Raw genomic sequence first — 23902 nt, forward strand, 5'->3', positions numbered from 1 at the left:
ATATTGAGTTTAAAAACAGATCTTCCCTGACTCTAGCATGAATTTTCTTGTTTGTTGAAATACAACAATGCACAATGCACAATGAGAAAATACGCTGAGTGACTGTTACATGAAAATTGCTTTAAAATACCGTGAGCCAGAAAAGCTTTACAGTGTTATCTAAGAACTAGTGACATCTAAGAACCCTTTAAATAAATGCAAATAACTTTGGTTTAAAAAGCAAGCGTGCACTTCACATTGTAAACAATCTATTCTGTATGTATAGAAACTGGTCTTGGAGAATTAGAGATCCTGAATACGTAAATGTACGAGCTTTATTTTCCAAAATAAAGTAGGTACATTTAATGCAAGAGAGCTCTCTTATGTATTTAAAAGGGTCATATCATACTTTTAACATTTTTATTTGTTTTCCCTCCAGCCCACTTTTGATTGACCAAAGCAGTCATAATTTATTTTATATTTTTCTCGCTGGCCCTTAAAATTAAACAGGCTGTTTTGTGCTGTTGTGGCTTTAGGTCTTCTATGTAAATGCCCACTTTGCATGTGAAATGAGTAACAACAATGACTCAATATAGTTTGTGCTGCCCAGTCCTTCACCAACAACCTCTTAGCAAAGTCTGCATTACATTTGGACAGAATCACTAAACAATTTGCACTGCTGAAAACAAAAGGATTGTAGTAGGATAGTATTGCTGCTGAAAATAACTGGATATTGTTAGTTCTTCTGGTGTTTAGAAGAAGGGTCTGTGCCGGAGACCCTCTTAATAGTCATCCTACTTCATCCTTATTACCTCACAGACAGTGGCCGGGCAAAGATATTGTTTTAAACAGAAATTTCATTTTTAATTTTGACCCCGTAGACAAGCTGGCCATCTTGCTGTGAATTTCGGACAGAGCTGAATGTGGGTCATACCATATCCAGTGAGAGTGTTTGTAGCCATGAAGGGTCTTCTGCAGTCATCCATCCAGCATGCATCTCTCTCAGTTTCTTTAGACGAGGCCAAGAAAGCACTGATCTCTGACTCTGAGAAGAAATGTGTTCATTTTTTAACAGTCAGAACGATTGTCTTTTGGCAAATGCATTCTATAAATTTAGCCAATATTCATCATGCTCATTCATTTTGGGCCATTTTACACATTTTGGATCAATTATTTTTCTTTTCCTTTTTTTTTATCTTTTGGTAGACAATATAAAAAAAAACAGTAAAACAGCAAACTGTAAAATATCATGTTGTCAATTTTAACCACAATTCAAATATAATAAAAGCATAAACATTTATTTAAACATACGTCAAAGAATAAAAGATGTATCAACAAAATACATTGTTTGAACATGAGCTAAAATAATAGTGCATAATGAATAAACTAAAGTATCATTTTACTCAAACAGTTTTCATCAGAAATATCATTTATGAACAGTTTACATCAAATGCATCTACTGATTGCATGCCCTTTGCAAAGTCTATGACAGTTTATGGCACTCTGTGACTCTGACTCTCTAACTACTAATTGTATAACTACTTGGCCTTCAAAATGACAATATAATGAGTCAAGCCTATAATTTAAAGAAAGACCAAAAGAAACACCACTGAGACATTGAATAGGCCTCCGTGCACATACTGACACTTGTTCCTAAAGGAAGAGTGTTTACTAGGCAGTAAGAACCTCTAGTCTCTATTTATTGAGCTGGAAACAGCTGCCACATTTAAATAAAGATGTATTGCGGTGACAGTAAAAAAGAGAAACGAGTCTGTCATAAAGAGAGAAAGTGTCCTTGAAGTTACTATAGAGTGAACCATGTAAAACACTGGATTAAAGGGGTCATATGATACGATTTCAATTTTCCCTTTCTCTTTGGAGTGTTACAAGATCTTGATACATAAAGAAGATCTGTAAAGTTTCAAAGACTAAAGTCTCAAATACAAAGATATATTCTTTAAAAAAGTTAAGAGTCAACTATGCCCTCCTAAAATGCCTCGTTCTAACACACCCCCACGTGTTTATGTCACAATGTGGGAAGATTTGCATAACGATGCCCAAATGTTCACGCAAAGAAAAAAGCGTAACTTTTATTCTTGCTGTTGTCGCCAGCGCCGTGTTGTGGAGTCACTCGCAGTGTGTTTCACTGTGAAAGCAAAGCTACTTTGTTTGGCCTTCCAAAAAAGTAGACAACTAAAACTCAGTGATTAATTAGCATTTACAACACTGTTCCAGAACAGTTCAATCCAAATATCCAGATGTGTGCTACGCATTTTATGGAGAATGAGGACTGTTTCCTGAACTGGATCTTAGTGAACCGGTCGAACCAGTTCCCGAAATCGAACTGAATCGTTTGAAAAGGTCCGCGTCTCCAGTACGCACTAATGCATAAATTACTTAAGTTATTTGGTTTATAAAAGTGCCTGACTCTCCCTCTGATGCAAAATAAACCAATATCCCGAGTTATTCCGTTACTCCAAACAGTACATTGACTGATCTGCTAAAAGAGAACAGATGATGGGATGTGCACGAGCAGAGCAGCTGGATGCGAGACGACGGCATCACAGTGTTAAGGGGTATAACATAACCAATCTCAAAGCACTGTCCCCTTTCACTGTGCCAAAACATAACTGCCACTAATGCATCTACTGCCTTGTTTACAAATCTCTTTATATTACAACATAGGCTTTACCTTCAAAGCTCTTTTTATATTAGTTTTTCTCAACACTTCATCACTGAGATTATGTTGATATATGAATGCTGATATTTGAGACCCCATTTCTGTTTATTAAACAAATGCAAAACATGCTAAAATATATTCACTGGGGCAATGACAGTGTCAAAACTGTACAAAAGCATCCTGCATTCAATAACAGACTAAATCACACCTCACACACCTCTTCCTAATGGAATATTCAGTATAAAACTGGAAAAAAAAGTGTGCTGCCTACAACCAAGTTACATCCAGTGACACTTCACTTTCATGGTGCTGTATCTACAACATGTACAACTCAACACAGTTTATTATACTACACACAGCTAATAAGGAAGTAAAAGGAGATGTTCTCACTTTCTGCAGGGCTCTGGGAGGAAGTCTTCTCTGAGATGGACCACCAACTTAACCGATTCGAACTAGAATATGGTTTCTTTCCACAGACAGTCCATCAAATGATGAATTCACTGAGGATGATGAAGCAAGTATAAACAAACAATATAACGAAAAAAATATATATAGTGTATCTAGATCAAATTGGATTCAGCCTGTCTAAGCCTACAGTTTTTTTTTATCTATTACTTTTAGAAAGTGGCTGCTGGTTGACTCTGAATTAGTGTGTTGTGCTGAACTATATTCAAGGGTATAGGGGAAAATGAGAGATGGTCACTCACCCTTCACCCGAGGGCGGCTCTGTGACATTGTCCCTCTGACCCTGCAGCAGTAACTCAGAGAGGTTTTACTGAGACTCCAGCAGAAGAAAAGAATCCAGGTTACAGCACAGCATGCTCAAGAGCCTGGATGAGCACAGATGGAATAAAGAAGTGTTTACACAGGCAAACAAATAACAAACAACACTACTTCAATTTTCAGGGGTTAAAGCAAAAAATACATAAATAAAAAATAAAAATCCTGAGCCTTTTTTCCAGGGGCGAGGCAGGGGTCCTTTCTTTAACATTTGAAAGAATAGTTTGGCAAAGTTATTGCTTTCCTTATTCAAACTGATGAAAATCATGAGCTATATCACTGCTTATCAGCACTAGGGGTTTGACAATACAGAGAGATGAGACAAAATACAGATACTTAGTATACTAGAACAAGAAAATATTTTAAACCTAATTTTATGAACTTTTCAATTACAAAATATTTGTTTTTTAATTACAAAAAGTAAAATAATGCAGTTGTATTGTGAAATATTTTAACTAATCAAGGGCTGTAACTAATGATTATTTTGCTGATCAAATAATCTGCTGATTATTTTGAAATTTTAGTAATCTTATATTTTGTAGTAACACAAATAGACTTGAAAGTCATATACATAAACAAAAGATGAGGCAATAGTAATTGTCTCAATAAAACATTAAAAACAAGTCATTACATGGATTTATTGAACAACACTTAAAAAACATAATGTAATCTTCATATACATATTATGAAATTGTGATGTACAATAAATGGCATATTTAGAAACAGATTGATGAATTCTCCTGTGTTGGCAAAGGTTTATAAATGATTTATGTTACAGATCTAGTGAGATAATGCACACTGTTTGCCCAGACTAATTCAAAGCACGTATAGAGAAAGAATTTCAAACAGCCAGCAGTAGTTCTTTGTAAAATATTGGTGAATATTAAATTTTAACTCCATGACACATTACCAGGGAAATTAGCGTGGAAGCCGTGAGAGTACTAAATTGCGAAATCCAGCAGAGGACCGATAAGATGAGGATATTCAGTATGATTGGAGAACAGTGACACATATCAATTCTGGAGGAGCCTGCGGGACTGAGTTGCTAGAATGGTGAAGTGACATAGATTTTTTTCTCTCTAATGGTTTCTAATGATGTGATTCAATGCAGCTGAGCAAAGCTGATTGTAGAGGATTTTCAATGCATCCATTAAATGGCACTGTACTGTGACGGAGATTGAATCAGTGCAGCATCAGCGCTTTGTTTGAAGCTAAAAACTACAACAGTTTTCAATCTACATTCTCTTACCACAGACTCCATCCAATGTGAAGGCAAAGACAACTAGCTGTGTCCCTACTTGCATACTATGCTACAGTAAATGCCCAAAAGCACGTACTTCGGAAAGCAAATACTGAGCATGCAGTAAGTAGCCTATTTAAGTGTTTCCACACTGTATCGCTGAGACTGGCTGTAACTGTTATAACCCTCCTACAGTACCTTAAAAAATCATATTCATCAATCATTTTCAATATAAAAATTCTATCTCAGCTTATAAATGCAGAGTTAACTCGCGATTTGTCTTCATAAAAAATAAAAAATAAATAAATGCTGTCTGTTAAGTCAGCAGCCCAAGCTTCTGGACTCAGTCTATTGTCTGCTAACGGAAAGCTACTGTGATCAAGGACGGGTGAACTATCCAAAGCATAATAACTGTCAGATGTTAGGATACTGATAATCCTAACAGCACTCGGCTCTTCAAAGTCAGGGCAAAGCTAGATGTATTTACGGTGTTCTGATGAAAGATTCTGTGATGCAACACAAAGGGCAAGAGAAAAGGATTTTGATAATCTATTATGTGTCAGAAATGCGTCAGCAGTGATAAAAACCAAATGCATATACATAATATATTTTTTGTTTCTATATTAATATATTTTAAAATGTAATTTATTCCTGTGATGCCAAAGTTAAATTTTAAGCAGCATTACTAAATTGCCACATCAATATTACTTTTTTTATCTTAACTAAGAAAATCAAATGCTGTTACAGTTTAGATGCATAACTAACAATGCTGGTTAACCTAATTTATTTTTATAATGCAAAGCATAGAATTAGACACAAGGGGGCGATTCATCTATACACGTCCCAGATATTGAAACTACAAATAAATTCTTGAGCTGAAGGTCTTAAAAACACTCCCTGAGTGACTGAGGGCGTGAACTACATGCTGATATTTTGCAAATTGACCATATTCCACGTAAACACAAGTGTGGGATTGATTCATACAGCATGTGGGTCTCTCCACAGACACAACAATCACATTTTTGCCATTTCCCACAGACACACACCCAAAGTGCTGATCAAACATTGTGTGACTGCTTTCTTAGTCTTCATTTCCTCTAGGATGGTGTAACCTAGCGGATGTAGCTGGAAGGTAATATAATATATGATATAATAATATAACTTTTTAGCAAATGGACTTAATGGACCAAAAACAAAGAAACACATACAGAGACAGACCCGGACCATCCTAACAACTGCATAACAAAATGTTAAAGTCTCAACACACTTTCTTCAGAAAACAATGTTTGTAATTGGTATTTCCTCTCTATTTCTCCTTATTATTCTCCTTTTTTCCAACTTTTAACTGTGTAAACAATATTTCTACTCAACCCATTATTATAAATTGTTCCCATATAAGCTGGGTGATCATGGAAATTATCAACATTTATTTATATTTTTACCAGAATATGCCTGAGGATCTCCCTCTGGTCTATGCCACAAATTATATATTAACTTTATTAAAAGGAACACTTCACTTTTTAAAAAAAATAGGCTCATTTTCCAACTCCCCTAGAGTTAAACAGTTGAGTTTTACCATTTTTGAATCCATTCAGTCGATCTCCGGGTCTGGCTGTAGCTAGGGTGACCAAACGTGCCATTTTCCCAGGACACGTCCTGGCCAGGATTTCAATATTGCCTAAAATATCCAGGTTTTGGCTTTGGTTTCCTGTTTTCATAATTAATGAAGGTAATGATCGTTTGACCAGTAACATGCAGACATTGTACATAATTGACCAATCGTGGTGCGTGAGAAGGTGGGATCTACAGAGAACGGTCAAAGCGTTGCAAATACGTTTACATATTAGTGTTGGACTAGAAGCAGATATTAAAATTATTTAAATATGTAAAAGTAGCAACTGCTTTATTTATGGGGTTTCCAGGGTAATGGCTGCATTTTCTGCAGTTTAGCGCCATCTGCTGTCAGAGAGTGAATGTGCTTTCATTCAGCGGGTCTGTCACATGTTCCCCATGTGCTTCTCATGCATGCTTGTTTACATCAGAGCGCACATGGTGTCTTTCAAGCAGCATACAGTGGTGTTGTGCATTTTGACAAGTTGATAGGAATAGTACTTTAAAAATGCATTCCAAATTCTTAATAATTTGTAATATATAATTATTTCCGGTATTTAGAAGTGCCCAGAATAACAATATCATGCATATTCATTAACGTGATATATCGCATTACTGAGGAATGGCACATGTCTGTTCTCAACAGGGAAAAACAATGCTAAACGCATACAATAACTTTTGCGGTCAATGGCCATGTATCTAATTGACATCTACAGTATTTTGGCACTAACCTTATTAGCCAGATGCCAAAATTGGCACGTTGCTTTGGAATCTCCTTATCTGTGAAATGCACTTGCAGAGAGCGTAAACATGGTTTGTGCTGACCACAACATGTTTTCATGTAAAACCAGCATAAATCTAGTGAAAGTCTGTTGGGTTTTTTCAAAAAACAACAGGAACGAAACACATCATTGTAAATCAGCAAAAAGGAGGGCATGTATAAAACAGCTTATATTATGTAATAAATGATATTGTTGGGCTGTTCATGGTTATATTAATACACGATTTTTATTACTACCTTGTTCTTAATACTCAAATATTTTACCTTTTTAGAGATCTACGTTACGGTACATAATGAAAATATTGACATAGTCCTTTTTAATCTAAATACCACAGGGGAAGTAGGGGAAATATTCGCTGCAGCATTATTTATCTCTGTAAATGTGATTTCAGTCTGTGGTAAGTGATCTAAAGAGCTAAACCCTTTCTGTTTTTTATTTAAAAAAAAAGGATTTAGTTTTAAACTATGGTAATACCTTGAATTGAAACAAATGCACTGAAAAGTGCTCATTTTAAATAAGTAGGTGGATTACACCAGTCAATTCTACTTCCTATGAGGGCCTGTGAACTTATTAATATCCTGGTATCACCCTGTCTGGCATTAATTCAGGATAATCATGGCACACAGAACACAAAGGCCTGAATCAATCAGCCATTGATCCCCAGAGAAGAACGAATGGAGAAAAAAAGGCTAATCAGATAATAAAACTCTATAAGGACCCTCTATCATTTCTGTGCCCTTTCTGTCCGTTTACTGGTAGAGAGGACTGAACTATTGATCTTACCTCAGGCCAAACGTGTGAGATTGCTCATAGTTGAAAAGGGAGTGAATCTTCGTGTCAGAGTTAATAATGATGAGGCGGTCCATCAGGTCCTGACGGGAAGAGTGAGTGAGTGATTATCAAAAATGCATGATTTCAAAATAATTGTGACAAAGACCACAGCTAGTTCTGGGATATGTGGTACATCATCGGTCAAAGTCTGCCCTCAAATGATCATCATTAGAACTGCAAATTACTGTGAAAAGTATTGAGAAATCACTCAATACATCAAGGTCAGTGAACAGTGGACGTCCATGGTTGTGGGCTGAGACTACCAATGTATAGGTCAGTTTGGGTTTGAGAGGCAGGCTGTCTACTCTATTTTACTCACTAAAACTGATGTGGCCATCTCTCTCAGATTGTACTCCATCTTGTTAGGAAGCACTCGATGTCCCAGCAGCTCCCCTCCCACACAGTGTGAGGTGAAGAAAGCAGATCCACTAGAGACAAGAAGGACTGCACACACACACAAATTGCTACAGTTAACTCAGATTTATATTTTTCATTACAGAAAACATCACAGTGTCATTTTTTTTAACAAATTACCCAAACACACAAAAATTAGTAAAGTTTATTCATAGTCTCTTCAGACTGGTATTTATTATAAAGTGATAACTTATAACCCATATTTTGTGCCAATTAATGTGAGAAGTTTTAATTAATTGATTTTTTTAAGGTTAATCAAAACGTTGTGCTTTTATGCATTTTGATGAAGAAAAAAAAACCTTTAAAAAAAGCTAGCTATTGGATAATGTTTATCAAGTAAAATGGGTTGTAAATGTAATTTCATCTTGACTTTCAAGTGGTTGGTGGTTGATTGTGTGTACTTTTACTAAAATCATTTATTCATGGAATTACTCAGTGTAGCTTTTACAGGCACACTGTGGAAATTGGAAATCAAAGCCTTATCTAAATCTCAATGAAGCGTAGCTTTCACTTCTAAATAACTGTATCCTGTTGATAGGGTCCATTGGAGTAGATTTAGGATGGACCACCCTTGCATCCTCTCTACCACACTCCAAGGCTGACCACAACTTCACCACAATTGTCTGGACAACTCCTGTGATCCCAGTCAAAGTTGAACTAGTCTGAAAGCCTCAAATCCTAAATTCCATGTTGAAACACTGTCTCAGTAAGTACCATCACGTACAAGCCCTAAATCAATAGTAACAAAAATGTAATGATTACAGATACATTAACAATGTACAATACATTCAATACCTTTTTAACAAGTCCTTTTGCTGTCTGTAGCTATGATGAGAAAATATAGAAGATGCTGCTCTTAACTCTTAACTCTCAAGATGTACATTAAATTGGTCATATTAAGTGTTCTAGCTATTCAATTTTTTGAGTGGACTATCCTCTTACTTCAAGTATCACAAGCCACTAATATTACTCTCAGAATAAAACACATTTTTAAAAGTAGCACCTGTAGTTTTTTGGTGAATCTTGAGAACATGTAGGTGACACACTCATTGATAGCTCCAGTTTGTTGGAGGAGCAACAGTCCTTTTGATGTGGCAGCGAAATTCAGCAGATTGTCCAAGAGCATCTGTTCCCAGGCCACCCTGCAGAACCAAGACAAAAGATTCAGCAACAATGCTAATTCTTTCTTGTTCTTGTTGATTTATTTCCATTGAACATCACTGGCAGGCCAAGCTCAAGTTTAGCACAGAAACAAACAGCTTGTGTAGGAACAAGAGAACAGTGGAGGATTGATGGAGGCATACTCACACGCTCTGCAGCTCCTGGGAAGCGATCGCTGGGGGAGCTCCAGGGACAGGAGTTGGAACTCTCTCCGACATTGAGCTTATCTGCGGGGGAAGAGAATTCACTGTCAGGCTGGACTGCTGCATGGCATTTAAACCAACCCTTAGGCTAAATAATGAGATGGTGATTCCTCACGCCGCTCTAACTCATCCTGATGAAGGCAGGGAACCCCTGGGAGGTTTCATTATTGACGGCATAGCACTTTACTGGATTTCTGTATTCTACAAATCCTCTTCATACAGCCAACAGACTAAACGTTCAGCAGCTCTTCCTAAACTAATAGTGTTTTGCTTGGGGAACATACACTGAAGGCTCTAAAGCTACTGTTTAGAATAAGCTTAAAAAATGGAGGCTCTATTTTGGCTGTGAGAGGACGAATATTTTTCATTTAGTTTTATACGTTTTGGTAAATCATCTCATTAAATATGTTTTAGTGAAATTTTATTTTACATTACAAATAAATAAAAAAATTGTAAACTTACTTTCTTGACACAAATTAAAAATGTACACCAGGAGAAACATTACTGTTTAAAAGAGTTGGGGTCAGCTAGTTTTGGCCTTTTTTTTATTCAAAAAGGATACATTTCATGCGTCAAAAGTGACAGTACAAACATTTATTATAATGTTATAAAGATTTCTTACAAAAAAAAAAAAAAAATCTGTTATTTCGAATCATTTATTTATTATTTATTTTTGCTTCCACAAATGGTTAAGCAGCAACTATTTTCAACATAATAATAATAATATAAGAAATGTTTCCCAAGCACCAAATCAGCATATTAGAATGATTTCGGAAGGATCATGTGACACTGAAGAGTGGAGTGACATGACAACATCAGTGACAGACTACATGAGTTATTTGATCTATGGTAAAATTATTACTAATTAAACTTACCAAAATTCTGTGCCACTGACACAGATTTGTCAGAGATAACACTCATACAATCACAGACAAACATATGACTAAATATATGATCATTGACAGGATAACTTGATGATTAAAGCCCACAAGTGAGGGCCATAGTGAGGCTAGTGTGTATAAAGGTCACCTTTCTCCAGGCTTTAGCGATGCACTCATGCAGGCTGTATGGCCGTAGAACTTGCAGCCCATCGCAGGTGTTGTACATCTGCCGACAGACAAAGATGAAGACCCCGCTCACGGCGGGAGGAATCTCCAGCTCACTGAACACATGCAGCTCTTTTGCCACAGCCTCTGGGTAAACTGCACAACCACATGTGCAGCTGAAATACTGTGTAAATAAAGGAACATATTACAATAAAGTATTATTATACTTCTATAACACATTAAAGTGCATGGATCTGTGAATATTATTCCTGTAATAGAGAAAGTGCTTTTAACTGCTGGATTGGTATGGTCAAATCAATGGTGGTATACAACCGCAGTGGTTGACAAACTGGGCTATTCTATTCTATTCTATTCTATTCAACTTTTTGTTTCTTCCACAAAGTATGCTGCAACTCATCTCACTGAAGACACAGGTGCCAAAGGTTCCTTTCTTTTATTAAGAAGCTCGTTCTTTCATCTATGCATGCTGATGATATATATGGCACAAGTGCCGACTAGCTCGAGATGACACTAGCAAGTAGAAAAAAATAATGAATGTAAAATGAGAACAGAATTAGATTTACTTACTTTTCACCCTCGGCTGAGACGAGATTTCTGTCATAAAGCAGGAGTGATAAACCTCGTTCAGTGGTAGCGATCCTCGCCAGCATGTCTGCTATGTGAGTCAAGGCACTTTCTAGGGAATTTAATTTGGGCTGCAACAAAAGACAAATTGAAAATGCTTGAGGTGAACAGTATAATGCATATAAAATGCTGCAGATGAGGTCTCTGATGAGATTTTATATAGAAGGTTACGGTTTTATTTCAATATTTAAATTAACAGGCTTCTTCTGTAGTGCTATAAGTGTAAAAAAATATATATATGGTTTAAGTTTTTCTTGATGATACATCATGGAGATGGCATCAATTGCTTTGTTATACTTTCACAAAGTTGCTATAGAATCCATCTGACATTATTGCATCATTATTATTTTTCAAAAAATGATGTACATCATATACAATCATTTTCAAGTTTAGGATCAGTTGAATTTTTTGCTGCGGGATGGCCCTGACTGTAGATACGCATTATTTTGTAATGTAACAATAAATTAATACAATTAAATGGAATTGATGTCATATTAACATAAAACCTCTAATTATAGTATATCGATGCCTGTACAGTATTTAACAAATTCTCCTGTTGTGAAGAACTAAAGTGTGAACTACTTGTCTCTTAAATTTTTCAATATATATATAAAAAAAAAAAAAAAAAAAAAAAAAAACTAACAAATATATACAATTGTAGAATAGGGCAGGGTGATAACAGGAGCCAGAATTTCTATAACAGGGTTTCGGTAGAGACACTCCACAGCACACTCAGTGCGGTCACACAGGGTCCTTAACACCTCCATCACAAGATTAGTGGGGGTCAGGGAGTCTAGAGTACAAACAAACACACACATACACCCCTCTGTGAGGACACCCTGGTTGTAACTGCAGAACTTAGTTAAATTAATGATTTAAAGTGCAGTACAAATGGTCCAATGATCCAAACCAAGAAAACAAGAGCAACTGGAAAATTATTTTAAAAACATTATGTGCTTCAATATGTTGGGGAAGTCGTGGTCTAGTGGTTAGAGAGTATGACTCTTAGCCCTAAGGTTGTGGGTTTGAGTCTCGGGCTGGCAATACCACGACTGAGGTGCCCTTGAGCAAGGCAATGAACCCCCAACTGCTCCCCAGGCGCAGCAGCATAAATGGCTGACCACTGCTCCAGCTGTGTGTGTGTGCTCACTACTGTGTGTGTGCGCACTTTGGATGGGTTAAATGAAGAGCACGAATTCTAAGTATGGGTCACCATACTTGACTGTATGTTACATCACTTTCATGTCATTTGTGCTTTATGCTACCTGGTTATTCCCTGGTTCTCTCCTCATCATATAAACCAAATTGGTAAGACTCTTCTTCCCACTAAGGAACCAAAATGAGAAATGTTGAATAATCTGAGGGTGACTGTTTTTTGATCCGAAGGTTTTTAAAACATTAAAACATGGATATTCTTTAAATGTGCATTTTTAATTTTAAATAATATCCATAGAATGTGTTCCATAGATGTAAAAAAAAAAAAAAAAGATTAAAAATGACATTTGAGTAAACAATAACAGTTGGGTTGAAAATAAACATCCTAATTAATATTCAGTCCCACATAATAATATAACGTAAATTTATAATGTGAAGACCTGTAAGTTTTCTTGATAAGACTGACTAATTTATTCTTTAAAGAAGTAAGTTCATTAACCAGAAGAAGATATAACAGAACCTTATCCTGGTACTGAAACAGTAATGGCACTGTGAGATAGATTATTTGACACACCTATTAATACTAACATCTATCTACATAACAACTGTCATAAAAATCACACGCTTAGACTTTTGAGGCGTGGTTGAGATTTTCAGTTAGATTCAATCAGAGTTTATCAGTCTAGCACTCTAATGACGCACCTGCATGTTTCGTCCCATCGCAGGATGTCGGTCAAAGTTATCGGATCTGTAACAGGCCACAAATTAACCATGTATATAGATAGATTAGTGAGTCAGACTTGTTCTCCACAAACATTATCCACAACCTGGGTTTGTTTCCTTCCTTTTAAACCTACCTCTTCCCTTCTTTACTATAATTGGAAAAAGTTTCCTTCCATTAGTGTACATCACAAGCCTCTCGAGCACACACAGAGAGTGAACAAAATAAACAAACTCCAGCTCTTTAGAAGTGTAGAGAGAGGTCTTTGAGCAGGGCCTGAAGGGCAAAACACAAGAACAACTCATTCGCAGAGCATGCTCTAAATGGATTCAGTCATTTGCATATGACCTGTTTCTAAATTAGCACTGAAATATAAATGTAAATCTTTAAAGGGGTCATATAATGCTCCTAAAAAGAACATTATTTTGTTTAATGAAATGTGTTTATGCGGTTTAAGGTAAAAAAAAAAAAATAATTTATAAATACACACTATTTTCCACATACTGTAGATTATTGTTTCTCCCCTTATTCTTCATTATTTTTTTTACATTATTCATTTAGCTGACGCTTTGCGACTTACAATTGCTATACATGTCAGAGGTCGCACACCTCTGGGGCAACTAGGGGTTAAGTGTCTTGCTCAGGGACACATTGCTGTCTCACAGTGGATTCGAACCCTGGTCTCTCACACCAAAGGCATGTGTCTTATCCACTGCACCATCAACACTATGCCCTCTATGCCCTGCCTTCTGAATAGTGTTGATTTTTAAAAGCTCATCATTCTGAAAAGAGAGGTATGCTTTGATTGAGTGAGCAGAGGCGGACAGGCTTGAGAATGGCACGGCTGGCGGATTCTACGTAGGAGCTTGCGGCAACCACATGTGATGATCCCCGGGCTGGACTCCGCTTCATCCACGGTCAAAGCCGATCTGGCAATCCACAGTGCAAAGTTGATGTATTTCCTCAGCAGCCAGCACAGATCAGGTCCAGGCATGACGAAGCGGATATCATCCTCTTTTGGAAAGCCAAACAAAGTAGTTTCGCTTTCACAACCAAACACACACCGTGTATACAACATGGCGGCAGCAACAACAACACTATAACGAGAATAAAAGGTACGCCTCCTTTCTTTGTGTTAACATCTGGGGAGTTTTATGCAAATCTTCCTACTTGGTGATGTAGAGATGTGGGGGCGTGTTAGAACGAGCCATTTTAGGGGGGTGTGGTTGACTCTTAAATTTTATAAACAATATCTCTTTGGATTTGAGACTTTAGTCTTTGCAACTTCACAGATCTTCTTTATGCACCAAGAGCTTGTAACACTCCAAAGAAATTGCATCATATGACCCCTTTACAAAATATTTAAATAATATTTAAAAATCGTTAGAGAAAAAAACTATTAGGGTTATTTACTGCATACCGTGTGTTGAATTTGCACGAAAATTATTATAATTATATTTATATATATATATATATATATATATATATATATATATATATATATATATATATATATATATATATTTATTTATTTATTTTTATTTGTATTTTTTATGCATTTAGCAGACGCTTTATCCAAAGCAACTTCAATTTTTACCTATCATGTGTTCCCGGGGAATCGAACCCCCAACCTTGCACTCGATAACGCAGTATATATATATATATATATATATATATATATATATATATATATATATATATATATATATATATATATATATATATATATTATACATTTCTATATAATATATATTTAAAAACATATTTCATTCTTTTTTCTTTTTTTATGTCACCTGTACAAGTTTCTATGATATTCCCCAGTTACAGATTTTACAAGCGTTTTGACCTTATAAAGATAAGGCAGTTTGATTCCACTGAAATATGACATGTGCAATCTGTAGTGACACTACATGAGTAACCGAAGTGACTATGATACGAAGTGACATGAACTGGCCCAGATCACAGAAACTAGACAAGCATCTTTTGAATACTGCTGATGTGTTATCAATGTTTCACAACTGTGGGTGGTTTGAAAGTCTGGTAGCTAAGGCTTGTGAATGCAGCAGAGAATAACAAAATCAGACAATACTGTAAATATGTTTGGGTGTTTTTTTCCCAATTGAGTCTTCCAACTACAATACAGAACCAGAGTTCTGGGAAAGTTCTTCACAATAACTTCATAAACCCTTGGAATTATCTCTGGCAATGATAATCTAGCTCGTTGACCATGAAAGGACGGTCTGTAACAGCACACAGGGGGAAAACATAAGCCAGTTTGTCAGATAAAGTATGATGCTACATGTGCACACTGTGGGCAAAAGTTCAGCCGTACCAATCTGGCTGTGGATCATTTCCAACATTTCTTCTCTAACTGAATCACAGGAATCAAAGTAATAAATGCACTGCTGGAGAGCATTAACAATCTGGTGAAAAGAATGCATAAAATCCATAATTAATATCTTGAATATATTTTATTATTAGCACTGAAAAAACTCTGTATTTTACCCATTTCATTTAAACCAGCCAATAAATGTTGATTATGTTTGGAATAGAATACTGGAACTAAATAGAACTGAATTTAAGAGGATATACTGTATACTAAATTGAGTTTTCCTGTTTTAAGAATAAAAGGTCCGTTCATACCAAGAACGATAACTATGTTCATGAAGTTTTAAAAATCCAAATAACGGAAATAGCAAAGAGGAAACATATTCCGAGTGATTTCACAGCTTTTCTAGCTGATGAATGATGAAAAATATTTACAGGCAATTAAAATCGTTACTTATTTAAAGCATGTTCAACATGTGCATGCTTACAATAAAGAAAACTTTATCATCCATTAGTCTAGATGCTAATATAATAACAATAATTATTATTATTATAAGAAAAAGAAAAATGTTCCCCCTGTAAAGTAAAGTCAAAACTACTAATTTACAAAATGTTGTGTGTTTGTTGTGTTCTTTTGGTTTTGTTTATTCTTTATATAAAAAGTTGTCTCACCCTCCATTTCTTAAACAAGGTGGCATTGATATCCAGCAGAGAGATTGAGTGTATGGGCTCCAGGGATTTCTCAGAGCCGGGACTGCTCATGGCCTGTTCAGAATGCAGAGCGAGAAGAGAGAGGGTGTTCTCAATGATTTCCTCCATGTACCTAGAGCACAGTAGAAAAAAAAAGAAAGAAAAAGCATGTTCATATTCAAGCCAATCTGACACAACCAAGATATAGCATACAATATTCAGGAAATGTGTTTGAAATGTGAAAGCTCACTTCTCAGGATGCTGTCACTTCCTTCTGAAAGTCATTCATTAATCGCATCTAGAATGACCAGAAAGAAAGAAACTCATATTTATACAAGCAAGCGAAACTTTATTCATATATTTTTCCAAGCCAGTTAAACTTTATTAATCTTTATTGATAGGAGGAAGGAAATGTCACATACTTGTTTGAGAAGACAGGCCATATCTGGTCTGTTCGCATCAATACTTGTAGAGCCACTTGGAAAACTCAATTTATGATAGAGGAAACTAGCCTCCAAGCTTTTCGCTGAAAAGAGATGTTGACACTTCATGAAAATGAACTTACGGACTGTACATTCACGTATATACTGAATATTAAAACATATTTCATACTGCTAAAATAAACTTAAGATACTACCTATGCTACTGTAGACATCCCTAGTCACATTTAACGGAGAAGATGAAAATGTCTTTGCAAAAAATTGAAGGACTTTATCCTGTGAAAGCAAAATGACATGTTAACAACAGTTTATTTAAGTATCACTGACATACTACTATGATACTATGTTTTTAATTATATTCTGAATTAGTTTTAGTAATTCTTGTGTATTTTTCTTATTTTTATTTATTTATTCTTTGTCTACACAGTATATATTAATAATAAAATTAATATAGCTTATTTTCAGTTTTAGTTACTATAGTTCCAAGTTTAACAAAGTTTTTTTTTTTCAGTTAACAATTATTTTATTTATTTATATAAGTAATGAATTTTTATTTTATTTTAGTTTAATGCAGTTTAGTTTAATTTAGTTAGCTATAATAACCCTGGTTCACAATACACTTAATAAGCACCCACATACTGTGCGATTTAATACTGTTAGTGGAACAGGTCATGGCCTCCATTTCAAATGACACTTCTCCTCTGAAAATGTTGTCTGTTTTGTTGTAGAGGCCGTAGCTAAGGTCATTGCTTATTTAGCACTTATCTCTTACACTGAGCTCAGGGTCAGGGTCAGTGAGTGCAGCAGAGAGGTTTCGGCACAGGCCAGTCCAGCTTTCACAACTCAGGACATCAGAGGGAGGGGCATTCCACAACGACTGCAAAGCTTCCAAGCGAAGCTGCGATTATACAGATCAGGATGACTGCTTCATCTCTGAATCAGAATGACAGTTCTCTCTTTCTACAATGGAAACTATGGGACGTGAGTGTTTCAGAGGAGTTTCCACCTCTCGTGGTCACCGGGGTCAAGCTTCTCAGCAATGACTTGCAGTTGTCCATGCTTGATGAATGCATAGCTCTACGTGTTGAAATCAAAGACATTAGTTAATCATTCAGTTTATAGTATGAACATACAGTGATAGTATGTGAAAGACTGAGATAAACAGGATAATATTCTTGTCAAAGAAACAACAACAGCCTCTGTAACTTATTTAGACCTATACAAAAACAACCAGATTGAATGAAGAGTCACTGTCAGAACAGTTGTCAGTGTAATGGCTGCTTGACTGCTCATGTTGGCTCTTCCTGTCCATTTCCTCTTTCTTCAGCGGATCTTCCTCGAATTTATTGAATTTAGTGATTCCACAACCACCATCATGGTGTTTTGTCATCATGGTCATCAGAGTCTGCAGAGTCTTCTGTTTATACCTACAGATTAAAAAAAAAAAAAAAATAGCACATACTGTATGATGAACTAAACTACCCATACACAGAGATATCAATTTAACCATGAAAACATAAATCTGAAATACAACTTGCTTCTATATTTGAAAAAGTATGAATACACTACTAATGTTGTGGCACTTCCCTCGGGGGAAATATAAGTTATATATAAAACAGAAAATGTGCTTATTGAAATTGCACAGTAATTCTCTGCCAGCAGGAGGCGCTTTTTAGGAGTGGCAGAAACAGATGTTTCCCTGGTAAAGAATGTAAACAAAGCAGCACTGTGCTTATAAACGCTGCTTTATCAGGCTGTATAGAAAAGATTTCATGAAAATGCCATCAAAACTTTTGACATCAAAGACAGTCAGTGCCCTTCAAAGATACATTCATGTAAAAACACCTGCGCCCCGATGTGACTTTGAAGTGTACAGTGCTCACATTTATTAAAGGAAGTCAAAGCATTTAGGAAAATCTATTTGTGGCTGGCCGCTACAAATCGATCAATTCAATTCAATTCAATTCAATTCAAGTTTATTTGTATAGCGCTTTTTACAATACAAATCGTTACAAAGCAACTTTACAGAAAATTGTTTCTACAATATTTAGTAAGTAGCTAGTAGTTTGTGCACATTTGAAAGGATTTTAGAAAAAATTAAAATAATAGTAATAATACAAGACGTAGTCAGCTAGACGATGACCTATCAATATTATTAATTAAGTTATTATATGATGCAGTCACACATTTAGCAATAATTGTTAGATCAACGTATGGGAAACACTGGTATCACAGTTTCCACAAAAAAAAAAATAATAATAATTAGGCAGCACAACAGTTTCCCCAAAAAGAATAAGAAGAAGAAAAAAAAACATTAGGCAGCACAAATGTTTTCAAATATAATTATAAAAATTGTAATAATATTTCACAATATACCATCTTTATTAAATAGAGGCGAGCACTTTAAAACTTCAAAAACTTTTTTTTAAAACCTTACAGGCCACCAAGCTTTTAAACTGTAGATTATTTTGCAGTAAACCTTATATATTGTTTATATAATATTTTGAAATTAGTTTAATATCCTATTGTTGTCGCCGATTCACTGATATAGTTTCCCATGATTTTTGAAAGGCATTAAATACACAGTCTTGAGCCTTTGTTACTGTAATGTTGTTATTCATTCTGGAGATGGTTGGTTTGTTTCATGGCTTACAGCTTTTTATTGAAATATTTTTTTTTATGTTTATGGAGAAAATTAATATGGAAATTAAAATTGAATTTCTCTAAAAATATATTCTATATTAGACTTTCTCATTGCATTGTATCATGCAGTGAGCAAACATCCACAAAAGCATCTTATCATATCAAGAAACACAAGGTCACAGGAATCCTAAAAACACATACTGTGCGGAGTCCTCCTTAGTCCTCTAACAGCGTGAACCTGGGTGTCCTGCATGGACCCAACAGCATGACCTTCATCCCTGGTAAAATTCTCAGTCTCTTCTTCTATAATCGCTCCCAAACTGCTCTCTACATACTCTTGCAGATACTTCACAAACTCATAGCTGAAAAACAGAGGGAGGTTATGAAAGTAGATCAATCAAACAGTAAACACAATCAGTCTTAAAGGAATAGTTCACCCAAAAATCTAAATTATGTCATTAATAACTCACCCTCATGTCGTTCTAAACCCGTGAGACCTCCGTTTTTTCTTCGGAACACAGTTTAAGATATTTTAGATTTAGTCCGAGAGCTCTCAGTCCCTCCAATGAAGCTCTTAGTACGGTATACTTTCCATGTCCACAAAGGTAAGAAAAACATCATCAAAGTAGTCCATGTGACATCAGAGAATCAGTTAGTATTTGTTGAAGCATCGAAAATACATTTTGGTCCATAATGAACAAAACATTGACTCGTTCACGAGTCAAGAACCGGTTGAATTGGTTTTGGGATCATTAGTACTTCACACAATTTCAATGGAGGGACTTAGAGCTCTCGGACTAAATCTAAAATATCTTAAACTGTGTTACGAAGATAAACGGAGGTCACATGGGTTTGGAACGACATCAGGGTTAGTTATTAATGACATAATTTAGATTTTTGGGTGAACTATCCCTTTAACATGTACTGGAAGAGACATGTCTGTTACTTGTGAAAGTTCTTGTCTGTTTCCTCCAAATGAAGCAGAATTTCCTCGGCACATTCTACCGATGGTGCTCCTGAGATTCTCTCTTTGACACTTTTCAGGAGCTCTCGCACCAGGCTCTGGAGCACTACCTCATCCTCGCTGGAGAACTGAGACATCACTTCTCAGGGGTGTGATCAGCTCTTCTCTATTTGGGATCCGATGTATGAAAAACAAGGTGTGAAGTGAGATGTGTTTGACCTGTAGTAACAGTGGTGGGAATAATACAAAGTCTATTCAGTATATATTCCCACAAAGTTTAGATTCCTGGAATAAGTCTAAAACAGTATTGATGGAGTTTCTATGTATGCTGCACACTTTTTGGCTGCTTTTCATTCAGAATCCCACTCAATCCACTAAACAGTAACAGAAATACAAAAATAAATGTGAAATCATGTGTAACCACAATTTTTACATGCCTATAATAAAACTAATTTTGCACATTAGAGTCATTTCCAAATCATAAGAAACATGCAAAGCGGTCAAATCTGATTGGTACATACACACAGGGCTAACTAATATAGCTAAAATATTAAATATAGGTGCACTAATAATATTATTTAGACTACATCATATCCCTAAATCGGAGTAAAGCATTATACGTCATTAATATATATATTTATATATAACATTATATGTCATTTAATATTATGTAAGTTTACGTTACTTAAAATGTAGATGTTCAGAATTCAAGTGTTGGCATTTAAGCTTGTATTTTCTCATAAAAAAAAGAAAAATAATTATGTAACGTTATATTCCACATACTGCTCACAGGAAGTTTTAAACATTACCTGAAATAATTTCACATCATGTCCGAACATATGAGATACGTCGCTTCCATAACATTAGAAATATTTAATAATCGGACATTTCATAAAACACAGAGCTCTGTACAAGTCAGCTTAGCATCCGTTAGCAGTACCGTTTCTATGGAAACAAGTCATTTGAGTTGAGGCATCCACCATAAAACACCCGTTATTTGTAAAACAATACGATTCACGGCACGACTGTATGAATGTATTCCATGTCTAGCAAAGATTACGATAGCGCATCTGCAAAAATAACTACGATAAAACCAAAGAAACGCGAAGAGATGTGAAGTTAGCAAGTGTTTGACGCTGACTGAAGACGCTAGTGTTGATCACGTGACGCTAGGTTATCACGTGACTTTTTGTTTTCCTGATTCACTTGACGTGACGAGACGGAAGAGGAGAATCTGGTGAAATAGCACTCGTATTAACAAACATAGTCAAGCTAGTTGAGTTAAAATTAACTCGTTGAATCTAAAAAATTGTTGTTGTTTTTTGGCTGCTAATTTAAAGTACATAATTGTACGGATCTCAGCTTTTAATGGCCGCTGTTGACAGCTTCCAGCTTTTGTATAGAGAAATTGCCAGATCATGCAGCTGTTATGTGGAAACCCTCGCGCTTGTGGGTGCTTGTTACACAGTCAGCAAAGCTGTGATATTCATGAGGGACTGCTATAGCCTGATAAGGCTTCATTTTATTCCTCGTCTTGTGTCCCATAGAGATCTTAGTCAGCAATATGGACAATGGGCGCTTGTATGTGGTAGGTTTAAAAGTGAATAATCATCATGTTTCATTGTCTAATTCACTCATACTTAATACATGTTATAATACCACATACTGATTTTTACCTTTTCCCTTGATTTTCAATAGATGCTTCAGAGGCAATAGCAAAAGCATATGCAGAGGAACTGGCAAGGCATGGCATCTGTGTGATTCTGATCAGCCGTGACATCAGTAACTTGGCTGGCACTGCCAAAACCATTTCAGACACTTACGGGGTAGAGGCCAGTTTAATGGAAGCTGATTTCAGTCAAGGGCTCTCGGCCTGCAAACCTATTAAAGATGCCATCAGCAGTAAAGATATTGGATTCATTGTTAACAGCCTGGATGGGTCTCTCGACCTCTCTCAAGACTTTACGGACCTCTCTGAATCTGTAGTGTGGGATACTATCAATAGAAATATAGTAGCTGCCACTCTTGTCACCCGCCTGGCTCTGCCTGCTATGGTGGAAAGGGGAAAAGGAGCAGTGGTCAACATTTCCGCTGGGAGATGCTTGTGTCCGACTTCCAGAAAAGCTGCTATTTCTGCATCTACGGTCAGATCTCTGCTTGATGTTGACTTATCTATTCAAACAGTGCTCCGGTGATGATGTATTTTTGTAGGCCAGCTGGGAAGTTAACATTACCCTTGTTCTCCTGAAAAAAAAATCCCAATAGGATTTTTCTGTTGGCTTTTGGATTAATGTGAAAAATAACCTCCTTGACCAAAAAAAATGTGGTTAATCATGATAATCCTCATTTTGAAACTTAAATACAATTGCTAAAATTTAAACATAGGCCATAAATGAATTATACTACGGTCACACAACTTTAACGTCTCCAAATTCCAATTCAGTCTTTACTTTTTTTTTCTGAATGTTTGCAAGAGTGTGACAATAAAAACAGTGAGGCTGTAAAATCAGAATAGTGAGTAGATGAGTTTACCAGTTTGGCTTGATGACGTTTTGTGTCACTGACAACCTGTGTAACCATGACTTGTTAGCAACTAGCTTTTTAAAAATCACTTGGGGGTAGTACTGGTGTATTTTATGTTTTAAAATAAAACTTTCCAATAACTTGAGCTTGTATTAACCATAGACCTTATTTCAGGCATTTAACAATAAAAAGAAAAAAAAAACAAGGAACCAGAAGTGCTAAAATGCAACTTGTTCTTGGGTTTTGGCCTACAAAAATGTCATCCCTGCAGCACTCTATGTCCTGTATATTCTTGATGGATTTTTTTTTTTTCTTCTTTGTTTAATTCCCCACAGGCTTTTCTTGATAACTTCAGTCGCTCTCTGCACTATGAATATGGCCATCGAGGAGTCTTTGTGCAGAGTTTGCTGCCTTTTCGAGTCTCATCTCAAGGATCTGAGGGTACTGGTCCTGCTGGCTGGCTGGTGCCAAGCCCACAAGTGTATGCCAGGCATGCTTTTTCAACTCTGGGTGTCTCTCACCGAACCACAGGATACTGGCCTCACACCATACAGGTAATCAATCAATCATAGAAATTTGTATTTTTTTTTATAAAGCAAGGTATGTATATTTAGTAAGTCTATGCTATTCTTTTTCTAGTTTCGACTGGTGCAGTGCATACCAGAGTGGGTATGGATGCTGGGATCACGCGTCTTTACCAGAGCCACCTGACAGGGATGTTTCCCCTCCATGTGAAGGACCTGGTTCATGAAACTGATGTTGCAGAGTTTATTTTGACTAAGCTTAGAATAAATAAGTGATTAAACTGTTTAAGATAATAAGATTAATAATAATAATTAAAAAACGACTCCCCCTGTCCCTTTACTCCCTCATACTGAGTTCTGAGTGAAATGCCTCAGTTTTTCAGTATATATGTTTGCACAAAAGTGGTTTAAATGGTTGGAACATGCTGACAAATTTATAATGTTTATGCACTATTTATTTTTTCTTTAACTCATTAATATGAATTTTGCAAAAGTCAGATTCATATATTTAGGGGGGCACAAAAGGTTTTGTAAATTAAATA

At 35.9% G+C, this 23902-nt stretch overlaps 1 protein-coding gene and 1 pseudogene across 1 annotated transcript; one reads left to right on the forward strand and one right to left on the reverse strand.

Annotated features, from left to right (window-relative positions):
- LOC113094923 (protein broad-minded-like) overlaps positions 1-21432 on the reverse strand; it is a 31667-nt pseudogene extending 10235 nt beyond the window's left edge.
- Positions 21433-21495: 63 nt separating this feature from the next.
- Positions 21496-23816, forward strand: LOC113094921 (inactive hydroxysteroid dehydrogenase-like protein 1). The gene is made up of 4 exons (XM_026260532.1): positions 21496-21901; positions 22012-22457; positions 23172-23390; positions 23476-23816. Exons 1-4 carry the CDS (start codon positions 21682-21684, stop codon positions 23545-23547), a joined length of 957 nt encoding a protein of 318 aa, XP_026116317.1. The 5' UTR covers positions 21496-21681; the 3' UTR covers positions 23548-23816.
- The last annotated feature ends 86 nt before the right edge of the window (positions 23817-23902 follow it).

The sequence above is a fragment of the Carassius auratus genome, unplaced genomic scaffold (genome assembly GCF_003368295.1).
Source record: "Carassius auratus strain Wakin unplaced genomic scaffold, ASM336829v1 scaf_tig00215532, whole genome shotgun sequence".
Classification (NCBI taxonomy): domain Eukaryota; kingdom Metazoa; phylum Chordata; class Actinopteri; order Cypriniformes; family Cyprinidae; genus Carassius; species Carassius auratus.

Coding starts and splice junctions, on each gene's coding strand:
- LOC113094921 (XM_026260532.1), top strand. CDS start 21,682: ATGGCCGCTGTTGACAGCTTCCAGCTTTTGTATAGAGAAATTGCCAGA. Junction 21,902..22,011: donor ACAATGGGCGCTTGTATGTG/GTAGGTTTAAAA, acceptor GATTTTCAATAG/ATGCTTCAGAGGCAATAGCA. Junction 22,458..23,171: donor CTGCTATTTCTGCATCTACG/GTCAGATCTCTG, acceptor AATTCCCCACAG/GCTTTTCTTGATAACTTCAG.